Genomic DNA, 14450 nt, shown 5'->3' with positions numbered 1-14450 from the left:
AGAAGAAGCCAATACCCGTCACCGGTTGGAAAACCTCTTTGAATTATATAAGCAATTATCTGTCTAGTGTGTCAATTAATAATTCAACTACCCACGGAGAGTAGGTACAAGCAAAGAAACAGTAATTGTTGTTTTTATAGTTACTTATATTTTTTGATTTAGTCACGAGCTGCAATCCTGTGATTCACGTAATTCAAGACGCAAAAGCTAAACTTGATTTACTCGCATTAAAATATCTTTGTGGAAAAAAGTGAAAAAAAAAACAATAAATGCACTCAACTCATCAAAGAAACTACGCGTGAGAAGAAAAATATAGTTCGTTTCTTAATATGTTTTTTCACGAAGTAATAATCAAAGAACATTTTAATAAATATAGATAAGTAATTCTTTGACAGTAAGTCATTAAATTTTATGGTATTACATTTGTGTGTATAATTATTCTATTGTTATTAAAAATAAATTGCCTTTTCAGTCACTAAAATGTATTCATTTATATAACCCTACAATTTTAAGAGTATAGAATAACACACAAGGAAAAGGAGGAATCGAGTGAATTTGGTCCAAATAAAATATACGTCCATTTGACCTCAGGTTTCCCGTGACAGCTGACATGGCGCCGGTCAGTTCACTGCTCGTCTACTATGTCACAGAGGCGGGTGAGCCTGTGAGTGACGTCGCTAGCTTTCACGTCCGACTCTTGCATAAGGAGGTGAGTCTTATGCCCTTAATCATAAGGTACAAAATTGTATATTAAAATAACCTGATTTATATTCAGTGAATTTACCTAATGGTCTTTGACTGGTATATGATACAGTTGTATTTAATGGTTTTGTCGCTGCATATTTCTATATAATGCTTTTCATGCAATGCATCACGTAAAAAAAGTTTTGTAAAGCAATAGACAGTAAATATTCCACTGAGAATACACCACGATCCTCCAATGGTTTGGTAAATACACAAAAAGCAGAATTTCACGACACGAGCAGGTTTCTTCGCGATGTTTTATATAATTACTAATAAATTTTTACTTTTAATTTTACCAATTAATAAACTTAAATTGTTTGTGAAGAAACTTTAATAAATAAGGCATATTACTAAACACAAGATTATATGTGGTAAAAAGCATAGAATTTGTACTTGTTGACTTTCAAGCAGCATGTATATAAGCTTAATTTTATTTGATTGACATAGCTTTGTATTTGAAATGTTGGAAAATAAAAATTACTGAGTATCTTACCGATTCTGTTTGGAATCTGCATTTAAAATCGGTGGTGGCTTTACATTTAAAATAATTCTGTAATATTACAATTTAACAGCGCTTGTCTTAGCCTAATTTAAAAAGATATATTTGATTAGTAATAAGCGTAAATAAAGCGCAGAAAAATCAGCGCTTGTCCGCGCTTAGACTTGCCATAATTTTCATCACTAACGATTCATAGGTATCTGTTATTTAGGAATTCATATAAGTGCACGTTCGTGTAATGAAGAAAAAAAACTTTAAATTGGAACTTCGTTACATAGAATGTATTGTAAATTGAAGTATTTTTAATCTCTTATTGTTATTTATTGATTTAGAAGAAGTTAATTGAATTTCTCTGCCCCGTACGGATGTACTTGAGCTACGTACGCAGTCTTATTATCTGCTCACTCGACCTATTTGTTCTATGCAACCCAGATCGCTGTCGATAACATACCCCTTCAATACTTAATTAAAGAATTGATGTATTAAATAATTACGAATAGTAGCTTTAATGCAGGCATAATGATGTGAAGAGTGATAATCAAGATTGTGTCATAAAATTGGAGAAAATAAAAAGGATTTATTATATTATAACCTTTACTGCTTAATGAAATAAAGTCATAAATTGCTTGTACATATATTCCTCGTATTAAACAGGGTCGGATTAAAATGTGAAGAAAACAAATAGCGACATTCTCTCCCTCCGATTGTGGAATTAAAATGTTGCGGTTTATGCTGCGGAATGTATTTTTGTGTGAAATTGCTTGGAAAATTTGGCACAAGAGAAATTTTGTTTTCGGTGTAGTTTAGAAATATGCGTATAAATATAAAGACAGTTATATAATCACTTGTATATATGATCTGACATCATACAAAAACAAAGTCGGACTTTGTTTTGCTTTTTGAGTCGCTACTTGCTATAAGATAACGAAATCCTTATTTATAATATAACTCTAGAATTTAGGATCCTTTCGTTTGTTTTAATGAGCTTCATGATCCATTATTAATAAAAAATAACAAATCAATAATTCGATAACGCGTTTCGAGTTGTATTATCATTTATTCTCAAAATATGTATGTACACACGCATATATCCTTCAAATAACTACTCATAAGGACTATGAGATGTATATTTTAATGATCAAAAGAAGAAGATTTCGTAATTTATAATATTACAACCGGTTAAATCGATATTAAATAAGATAGAGAAGTCAATTGAAGCTCTCACCAGTAACAAATCGTGCCTCATTAAGCTGCCTGTTCATTGAATCCGGCGATAGTTGCTAGCTAATTGTTTGATTATCTAGAAACAAGAATTAATGTCAATTTGCTTGAGTATCCATGAAACAAATTATTGAAAATGGTTTATCGTAACGTAATCTTGGGTCATTAAAATTTGGGAACCAAAGCACTGAAAGGACATAAAAAAGACATGAAAAACAGAACTTCCTTATCAATCAGTCAAGCAATTAAGAACTCGAATAAACTTTGAGGAATAAAGTTCTTATCTCATATCTTATAATAGTAAATATTCTAAATATTTTATAAAATATATTAAAGAAGCTAATGGAGTACACAGGACATTTCATATTTTAAGTCTCAGCCAAATAAGTTTTCACTGCAAATATGATTGAATAAAAATTTTGTTTTAATAAATATCTCATTGAAATTATAAGTTGTGGTTTATACTGATTAGAAATGGGCAACATTACAAAGAATATATTTTTTACCCGTTATCTTCTACACTTGAAACTAAAAGATGTAATTACTTAAGCGGCGATTACGTTAAATTTATCAGACAAAACGGCCTTTCCGAATACGCCCGCTAGAAGTGCTATTTGTACTAATTAAAGGGGACATTCCAATTAATTTTCATCCCGAACATTTTATTAACATTGTCTGTTTAGTACTGAGATTTGTGTTTTAGTGGAATTTAAAATGTTGATTTCGGAAGAACAGTTTTTTATTTAATTAAAAACCTTTATTTAACTTGCAGTTTTTTTTTTAGGATCGAATCTTGCAAGTTAAATTCGCACACATTCACAATACACATTCAAGAACCATTTTCACTTATCGTACAAAATTGAAATTTTAGGTGTTGGTTCAGTTTCGATAACAATGTATTTTCCTGCAAAGCATGACCTGGTTCTTTAATTAGGATTAACTCCAGATGAAAGAACTCCTCAACGGTTGACATTGTAGACATTAAACTTAGTATAAATGCTTAATTATGATTGTCCGCTCTAGTTTCACTGACAGACTGCTGCACTCAGGCATCCGACGAGCAAACTCCTTAACAGTTAACAACACAGACTTATTTATTTTATATACATTTCAATAAAGATAGCCCGTTTGTATACGCCTTCAATTAAGAGAGTTTGTTCTTCAGCTATGTCATGTTGGCAATCATGGAGTAGCTGCTGCACCCAGGCTTGGCTCCTTATAAGCGGATTCTTCAACAGTTAACTGCACAAAAACGAAATTTTTATATATAATAATAAATGCTTGCATGACATCTACTGTATTCAGGGCTTGGCTCCTGATGAGGGAACTGCTGCATGGTCAACAGCAGATATCAAATTTTGTATACGCATTTAATTATGATAGCACGTTATACCCTGGCAGTCCAAATCTCTGCTATTATCCGCAAAATATAATCTTGGTACTGTTGTACGTTTAATGTTGGAAGTAATATTGCTGGGTTTGCGCAATAAAAAAACGCAGAATAGTACTGACGACAATACTGTTGTCTATATAGGCTCAAAGCCCTTCAGTGCTGACCAAGTCTATGTTGCTTTTATTACGGTCAAGTCACTACGAGGTCTCCTGATTGAAGAACTACTGGTGGTAGGGCTTTGTGCAAGCCCGTCTGGGTAGGTATCACTCACTCATCAAATAATCAACCGCAAAACAACAGTACTTGATATTGTTGTATCCCGGTTTGAAGGATGAGTATGCCAGTGTAATTACAGGCACAAGGGACATAACACCTTCGTTCCCAAGGTTGATGGCGCATTGGTGATGTAAGCGATGGTTAACGTTTATTACAATGCCAATGACTTTGGGTGTTGGTGACCACTTACCATCAGGTGGCTCGTCCGCCAACCTTACTAAAAAAAAAGTTGTAGTAAATTAACAATACAGTAACAATAGTAACTAACAGGCAAGCATCAATACAACAATATTGCGTTAAATTAAGTCTTAGAAACAAGAGTAAAAAATATACAATATAAAATATTATAATATAAATATATTATATAAAAGTATTGAAATTGTAATGAGACAATCTACAACTTTCATGCAAGAAAGATCTATTATATAATAACTGTTAAAATGCGATATTTAAAGACAACACCTAGAATTACATAATAAGTTTACGTAAAATACTACGAAATTTCTTAATGTCAACACTACACTAATTCGGCAATGTAAGCGTTGATTCAATTACACGGAGAATGAATTTCAAAAGCCTTATAATACGGATAAATATTAAATAAAGACTACTAAGGATTTCTCCTTACTTAAAATTCAGTGTATCTTCGAAGTCGAATTTGCTCAATTTAACAAAATTTAGCTATTATAAAAACTCGATTCATTGAGCTAGCCATCAAATTTGATTTCTTTTAGTTTAGGCGGCCATTAAAAAATTAATTTACATCTCATAAATGAATTTACTTATGCTAAACCTATGTTCAGGTAGTGGTAGCGGTAGAAGAACGGCGCTGGTGGTATCCGAGAGCAGCTTTACAATTACGAGTATTAGCTCCTACTGATTCCTTGATGTGCTTAATCGGCGCTCGAGCACCTCCGGACTCCCGTTTCGACGTCCATCAAACGTAAGTAATAGCTGAAAGAGAAATTTTAAAGTTTTAATTGCCAACGTGTTAATTCAAAAAAAAAAGTCTCGAAGGCTGGAAATCGGGTTTTTCATAGGTATTTCAACTATGAGTTGAAATACCTATGAAAAAAACTATGATATTACAAAATACAAAATAGTATACACTAGAACCTTATCCGAAACGCGCTGTACCTTCTAGCATTGGTTTTTTGTTAATTGCTTTAGTATTTTTTTATTTAGTCATTAAAAACCCCTCCAATTTGTACCAAGTACAACAATATTATACCAAGTATCAAATGTTCATTTAGTTTTTTTAAATAAATAAATAAACGTATTGACTTTATATAAAAGTTGCAATTCCATTCGAATTACGTTATTGATAAATTTACGATTGTTAAATTTAAATTTAAGCCAAATAGCCCAACAGTATTTAGGCTGTCCATCGATGAGAAAATCACAGGTTCAATTCTGACCCTTTGAGCTAGTTTCATCCTTATTCCTAGTAAACACAGCTTACAGCACAGAAAAATAAAAATATAATTCATTGAAAGATGAAGCACTGCAAGTATTCTTAAAAAGCTGTGTATTTCCAATTGACCTACCTTCTTCACTACTCCTACGTATTCAAATATTTTTCATAGAAAATCTACCAATTCATTATGATCAAGTTTTATCCAGTTGAATCCGGTTTGAACATATTTATTTACTCATTTAAATATATCATAACTACGCCTAGTCAGGACGTCTAATATCTGGTAATCTATAAATGTGTTATTAATTTATTTAAAAAAAAAGTTTGTTCTTTATCAAGTTCGAAATATAATTACTTTTATAGCCTCATTATTATTATTATAAAATAGCAAACGGTTATCTTTTTGTAACTGACACAATACGCGAGTAACGGGACTTTAATACACTTTAGTAAATATATTTTCGGCGATGAAGTATTTTTTCCATGACGTCTATTTAATTCCCTGTATGATACAAATATTTTCGTCGTAAATGTAATCAAAATAATTTCTTAAGCACCAATCCCATTAGACTCAATTTTGTTTATTAATTTTTTTTTCTTTATAAATGAAAAAGTTGATATTTGTTATTATTCTACAGTTAAAGCATTTTCAAAACATCGTATTGGAATTTGTGCACATTAAAACATTTAATTAACTTTCTCCTGGGGACCTTTTAACTTTTCAGTATACTGGTATACCGAGATGGCCTAGTGGTTAGAACGCGTGAATCTTAACCGATGATCGTGGGCTTAAACCCGGGTAAGCACCACTGAATTTTCATATGCTTAATTTGTGATTATAATTCATCTCGTGCCTTACGGTGAAGGAAAACATCGTAAGCAAACCTGCATGTGTCTGATTTCACTGAAATTCTGCCACATGTGTATTCCACCAATCTGCACTGGAACAGTATGGTGGAATAAGCTTCAAGCCTTCTCCTCAAAAAATTGAGAGGAGGCCTTTAGCCCAGCAGTGGGACATTCACAGGCTGCTACGGTTAAGAGTATCGTACAATTTCTCCAGCTTATATGTTTTACCAAGTTTCAGAAGCATATATAATATATGGAGGATCATTGAGAGGAACGATGTGATAGAATAAGCTTAAATAATATACTTTAACCAAACCTTGCCCAAGTGGCTTATTTATGATGAATATATATTTAATTTATAATATAGATTTCTTAGCGAACCTATTGACAGTATTTTTAACAAAGAATATACACTATTTAAGCAATCAATGCCTATAGTTGATATTTAAAAGTCCTAGGGTCAAGTACACGTTCCGGTACATCAGTACTTATAATGAAATCTTAGTGCAAAAAACTCACGCATTTTTAACAAAAAATCACAATATGAAGTGAAATAATATCCGTGTCATATAATCACGAAAAGCATTTCTATAGATTTGGAAATACTGTCTAGCATGTACTTAAAAAAAAAAAATCTTTTAAAAAAATAAGCTTTACTTTAATTTAAATATTGTCTCTCTTTAAATTGAAGTATAGTTATAAGTTATAACTTAACGGAAAATTAACGTATAAAAAAATGAAATATATATATATATATATATATTTATTTAAATTACAAATGGCTTTTAATTTAAAATCAGGGAAGTATATTTATTTACCAAAAAAATTAGGATCCACCACAACCATTTGTCATTATATAAATATTTTAATAAGAACACTTTTTATTTAAAATTATGTCGCACGTATTTTAACTTATTATTAACTATAAAAAACACGCCAAAATGATACAACAGTATCACAGTATGCTTTGAAAAGTTCCAATTTTCATATTTTATGCCGAAAATGTAATTTACTTGCAACATATTACTCATAACAATGTAGTGTGTGCGTGTGTGTACGCGCACATTTATAGTTTTTGCCTTCAATTGTGAGCGAAAGTTTGTATAAACCTTAAATACTTATATAGTCTATGGTTTATTATGTCTCTAATTACTTTTAGTGAATCAAGTAATCTTAGTAACTTGGGATATAAGTTAAACTTCCAGCTTATATTAGAAACAACCAGAAGCCGCTAACATTAAGTGTGTGCAACAATAGTCCAAAGCGTTAGGAATCGAACCCAAGCTTTTCAAATACTTAATTAACGCACCACTCTTCTATTAAGGCTTTTATATAATCAACTAGCTACAATTTTCGACGGTATCCAACGGAAATTCATGAGCACAATAATATTCATTTACGTTGAGAGCAAAACTCATCTAATCCAATGGATTAATTAACTACGATGCCTAACGAAGTCGTTTTTCTTGAATTAAATTATTTATTTAATACAAACTTTGTAAAGTAGCCCGTAATTGTCCTACTGCTGGGCTAAGACCCCTTCTACTTTTTAAGACAAAAAATTGAGGCTTTAGCTTAAATAGTACTAATATAACAAATGTGTAAGTTTGAATGTTTGGATGTTTATTACACAATCTCGCAACGACTGGACGGATTTTAATGAAATTTGCCATAGGCTTATACCCTGATCTTACATATATATCTAACCACTCTACTCTCACACGTGTACTGAAGCTAAAATATATGAAACTAAACAACCCGTATTGGAGCAGCGTGGTAGAATAAGCTCCAAACCTTCTCCACAAAAAAAAGAGGAGAGGAGGCCCTTAGCCCAGCAGTGGGACATTCACAGGCCGTTACTGATTACTGATACTGAAACAATTTCAAATTACAATATATATATATTTATTTATTTATTTATTAGGGAAACATACAGCATATCGTATATTACAACTTAATATAATAATCATATTTTAACACTTATGCCAGTTAAGTTTCCACTACTGTTTTAACAGGGAAGTGGACTAATTTTGATGTTACATAAAATATAACTATTTATGACAAAGTAAAATTTTAACGTAAATATGGTTATGGTTAATTACTAATAAGTATTTTTCACAAGATTATAAAATTTACTTAAACTATTTTTAAACAGATCAATGTGGTTGTATTTTCTGTTATGACTATTACAAGATCTTAGAATAAAAGAATTTTTGAAATAATTAGTTTTATAAATGGGTATTGAAAAAGTATCCTGAGAGCGAGCGTTAAAACGAGGACACTTAAATAAAATCTCACTGAGCAGATATGGAGAATTAATTAATTTATTTAATATTTTGTAAAGAAACAGCCGAGATGGCCCAGTGGTTCGAACGCGTGAATCTTAACCGATGATCGATGGTTCAAACCCGGGAAAGCACCACTGAATTTTCATGTGCTTAATTTGTGTTTATAATTCATCTCGTGCTTGACGGTGAAGGAAAACATCGTGAGGAAACCTGCATGTGTCTAATTTCATTGAAATCCGGCCACATGTGTATTCTACCAACCCGCATTGGAGCAGCGTGGTAGAATAAGCTCCAAAACCTTCTCCTCAAAAGGGAGAGGAGGCCTTAGCCCAGCAGTGGGACATTAACAGGCTGTTACTGTAAAGAAACATTTGGTCTCTTTGTTCTCTACGTTCTTCAAGTGGCATAAAAACAGAGTCAGGAAAAGTAAATTTGTATCGCAACCTCCTGATAAATTTGTTTTGTATATTTTCAATTAAGTTGACATATTTTGCATATTGTGGATTCCAAACAGTTGATGCATACTCTAAATGTGATCTAACGAAAGCGTTGTACAAAATTACAAAGGTATGAATATTTTTAAAATCTGCCCCTTGCCGAAAGATAAATCCAAGCATTTTATACGACTTCATCACTATTTCCTCAATATGCTTATCGAATATAAGTTTGTTGTCTAGTTGTACCCCAAGGTCTCTCACCTCGGTTACCCTTTTTAATTTAGTATTAAATATGGAATAGTCAAAAATTATTTGTTCTTTTTTTTTCGAAAATGTAATTACACAGCATTTGTCAACATTAAGCTACAAATTATTAGCAATGCAATATTGTCCTAATTTATTTAAATCCTCTTGTAAATGAAAATAGTCTTGATTATTTTTTATTATCTTTAAAATTTTAGTGTCATCAGCGTATAATAAAACTTGAGAATTTTTGAAACAATTAGTTACGTCATTAATAAAAATGTTAAAAAGTAAAGGGCCAAGGTGAGAACCTTGTGGTACACCCGATGTTACAGGAATAAAACTAGACGTATATCCTTTAATAGCAACGGCTTGAGATCTTTCGCGGAGATAAGATGTAAGCCAACGTAGAAGGTCACCATGTATACCGATGTTGTTAAGTTTTTGTAATAACAAATTGTGCGATATCTTATCAAATGCTTTCAAGTAATCAGTGTATACGACATCTACCTGGAAACCAACTTCCATAGCACTCAATACTGTATGCAAGAACTCACACAGATTGGACTCAGTGGATCGCTTATTAATAAAACCATGTTGGTTACAGGTAAGTAGAGGCCTTAATAATGGAAATATCGTATCATAGACAATCTTTTCAAAAAGTTTTGGAATAACTGACAATTTAGAAATACCGCGATAGTTTTTTATATCGTTTTTATTTCCAGACTTATAAATCGGCATAATTAAAGATTTTTTCCAAATAGTTGGTAATAATCCGTTGTCCAATGATTTTTTGAAAAGCATCGTTAAAGGCACACATAACACTTTACTGCAGTTTTTTAAGAAAATGGGATGTATTCCATCTGGACCATAACCCTTGGATGTATCTATGTTCGATAAATATCGTTCTACTTTTTTGTCAACAATCTCGATAGAGCTGATGATAGTCTGATTTGCGCTAGTAGAATAGTGATCCATTGTTTGATTTCCACTATTATCCTCAAAAACTGAATGAAAATAAGAATTAAACATATTTGCTATATCGTGTCCATTGTATCCAACTTGAGAGTTAAAATACATTACATTAGGTACAGATGTATGACCTTTTTTAGTCTTTATATAGGACCAAAACTGTTTTGAGCTAAAACGAATATTATTCTCTGCTCGTTCCAGAAACTCATTATAACACGTTCCTTCTAAGTTTTTTGATTGTAGTCGTAATTCAGAGAACTTGTTATAATCGTTTTGTTGGCCATAAATTTATTGATCTCATTTATACACTTAGACGGGACAAATGTCTCTATAATGTGATTTACGATAAGATAGAAGGTATCAACTGCCTGACTAATATCTTTGTTTTTAAAATTAATTTTATCATAATCAGCGCTGTGAAAGCGACGTACAAGACGAATATCTGGATTTAAATTTCGCTCAATGGTATTCATATCAACTTTAATACAAAGGGAAGGATGATGTTCATCTTCAGGTTCTAATAAAGGGTCCACACGAGATATGTTACAATTCAGATTGGAAAGTACTAAGTCTAAGAGCCTGTTATTTAAGTTAAGAATATAATTTAATTGTTGTAATCCAGTAAAATTCATAAAAACAAATATTTGATGTACAAGGAGACATTCCGAGGGATTTAAAATATAAATTGAATTATTATTATTTAATGACCAAACAGCATCTCGTATATTAAAATCACCTGTAATAATTATATCATCTTGTGAATTTTCTATAATCAAATCAGATATAAATTCAAAAAAATTAAGCTGTGAATCCGTTTGAGAATTATTCTGTGGAAAGTAACAACAAAAAAGATGCAGAATTTTCCTAATAATACCGCGTTTGGTTATAATTTTTATATAAGTGACTTCAGCACTAGGAAAATTAGGCAACTGAACATTTCTTACATCAACATCAATTTCGCGACGGACCGCTATCAGAGTACCACCTCCCTTTGTCATTTCTAACTGCTCGTAATCACGGTCGTTACGATAAACATTATATCGAGCATCAAATAATTCACTGTCAAAGATTCCAGGTAAAAGCCAAGTTTCTGTTAGGCAAATAATGTCATAATCGCAATTAAGCACGTTTTTATAAAATTGATTAGTTTTAGTCCGTAAACCTCGGACGTTTTGATAAAAAATATTTAAGAACATGTTGAATACTTAAAACACAAATAATAATTGTATATATTACATATCTGTAATAAAAATTCCTTCAGAGTTTCTATTTCTAATAAGTCATAAATAAATGATTCCCGCAATGAACGCTGCTCAGATAAAACGAATAAAATCATAAAAGAATATACAACACTAACAATAAAATAATAACTAAAAAAGTCATGAAAATGGACATTAACTAAAAAAGTAAAGTTACGAAAAAATACTAACAAAATAAAATTAGACACTTGAAACTTATGTTTTAAATAAAACAATTTCGCACTTATACGATTTTTTTTAAACAATCTCAGAAGTGATGTGCAGGACAGGCGAGTTTTCTGTGCGTCTATATATATTCTCCATAATCGTGCAGTTACGTACCCAACAAAACAAATAACCCTTTTCCTTTGACTTACGCTTTGCCTCATTGAATAAACTTTTATTGCGAGTAGAAAGGTGATCATTAACGTAAATTTGATTTTGCATTCCTGAAAATCCTATATCGCAAGCTCTTATAGTTTTTAATTTTCGAAGCAATGACAAAAAGTCTTTTTTGTAACGAGCTTGCATTTTTAAAATAATTGGTTTAGGCCTGATGTCATTGGAATCATTCTTAGTCGCTACTCTTGTGATAAAGACTTTATACATATATATATATATATATATATATATATATATATATATATATATATATATAAGTATATATATATATATATATATATATATCCAAGTGCATATTAATTACTATTTAACATTAATAGCAAGTAAAGACAAGCTTAATATAATATATTGGATATCACGTTAGTATCGATTCTCAGTTAATCATTCGGATATCCTTCACAAAGATCCGATCATTTATCAACCAGTGCGAAATAACACGTCAAAGGGTGGTAGATTGATATATTTTTTTTAGTTGATAGATTGATCTTTACATATAATAAATGTGTAGGATAGCCGCATGTTCATCAAATATATCCAATATTAAAGAGTAATATGGCAACTTAAAATTAAGTTGTATGCAAAAATTTTAAAGCTATTTAAAGTGCCTTTATATCTCGTTATTTGTCTAAGAAGCGTTATCCACCACGCTACTTCAATGCGGATAGGCACATTTGGCAGATTTTCATTCGGCACATGCGAGTTTTCTCATATTTTTTTCCTTTACCAACAAAGATTTCTATCATAAGGACAAATAAAGCACATGAAAGTTCTATGTTGGTTGACTGCGTTTGAGCTCATAATTTTATAATACTTTGGCTTTTAAAAATTTATTGATATATATATAGATATTATCTAAATGTTTTGATCGGTCACAAAATTATATAAATATTCCAAATTTTGTCAAATTTAAAAATAATAACCGACATCGCTCCCTACGGAATTCTTTTAAATTCACTCATTTTAACTAATAAAATATTTCATTAAACTTAAGCAGGTTTATTAAAAATAGGATACTATACTTTATTAAGCTAGGAACTGAGCAATTTTGACATGATTAAATAGTTAATGATTGATTTCTATTTACTGGCTGCCCTGCGGCAGTTAGTTTGATTAATTTATAATGTCGATATAAGCACATGTTTATGAAATCATAAATGCATTATCAAAAATAATTTACAATAACATGTACGCAAATTCGTTTTTATTTTTCATTTAAATAAACTCTCAATTAATCTGCTTTTACCCTCTTGAAAGATTATTTTCTAAAACCCGTCGCAATGTGATATTTATGTAATGTAACTAACAATTGGATTAAAACGTTGTATTGACTTTCAATAAAAAGATTACCTACCCAGAATGTTTAGCCGTATAGCTCAATTTTTAATCTATGATCTGCTTTTATCTAACAATTTTTTCAATCTTTCATTAGTTCAAACGATCATGAAGAGCAGCCTGGTCCAGAATTTGTGTCAGCGGGGGTATCGCTATTCGTTGGTGGTGGAGCTTGTGGTGGTGGCGTCCTCTACCGTCAGAAAACTGCGCCTGCACCGCAAGCACCAGCTCACCTTGTTCCTCCAGCTACCCATGATAGATTGTGGATGTGGAAATGTTTCAACTATACGTAAGTATGACCTTTAAATTTTTGGTGATACAGAAATATTTCACTCGATAAATTTGAAATAATGTTTAAAAAGGCTTACATAGGATATGCTCATAAATCCATAATCAGTCGACTCATATGCTGGCTGTAACTTATACGTTTTCCTAACTGACAAACTGCCCTGTTCATTGGACAGGAATGTTTTCATTGAACCAAATGAAAAAGCTATGTGACGTTTTGACAAAATTATGGTCTATCGGAATAGAGTAGAATCCAGTAATCCTCTATATATACATTAAAAGATAGTATTGGTGGATATACACATGGTTTTTTTTAAGTTTGTGTCATAGAAATCTTGGGAGTGGCTAATCAGTCAATTTAATAATACAAACAAATCTTACTTACATATATTAAGTAAAACCGGGATGGAGGATGATGAAAACATTCTAAATGAGAATAAAAACAGGTTTGAAAATATCTTCAATCTACAAATAAAATGGTATTTTCACGATTACTGCACATCGGGAGAAACTATAAGAAGGATATTTTACTGTCTTTTATTTAAGTCATTTGCATTTCAAACTATTTTCACTATGCTCTCAATTTATTTATTGAAACCAGTTTTGAAATTTGAAACGTTATACTATTTCATGAATAATTATTTTTATATTTGTTTACGCCGAAGTAATATCGGGGGATTGAAACAAATTGGGAATGAAACAAACGAAGAGCTTTCCACTATAACCACAACTATCATTTATTTGATCACTTTAGAATAATCACTTCTACACTACGAATACCGGTAGCGAATCTAGACAGCGCGATTCAGGAATGTGACAGATACAGTCAACGCCATCTATCGTTAACGAGT

The 14450-nt window shown here is 31.3% G+C and overlaps 1 protein-coding gene across 1 annotated transcript in view; it reads left to right on the top strand.

Moving 5' to 3' along the window:
* Positions 1-14450, top strand: part of LOC126772775 (C3 and PZP-like alpha-2-macroglobulin domain-containing protein 8) — a 225646-nt gene that overhangs the window by 190142 nt on the left and 21054 nt on the right. Inside the window, exons 10-12 of the mRNA XM_050493340.1 lie at positions 592-709; positions 4937-5076; positions 13409-13600. Of these exons, the coding sequence (XP_050349297.1) occupies positions 592-709; positions 4937-5076; positions 13409-13600 (450 nt within the window). The remainder of the gene's footprint in view (positions 1-591; positions 710-4936; positions 5077-13408; positions 13601-14450) is intronic.

The sequence above is a fragment of the Nymphalis io genome, chromosome 13 (genome assembly GCF_905147045.1).
Source record: "Nymphalis io chromosome 13, ilAglIoxx1.1, whole genome shotgun sequence".
NCBI classification, from domain to species: Eukaryota; Metazoa; Arthropoda; class Insecta; order Lepidoptera; family Nymphalidae; genus Nymphalis; species Nymphalis io.
Note: the sequence above shows the minus strand (reverse complement) of the source record. Positions and strands in the feature narration are given on the sequence as shown.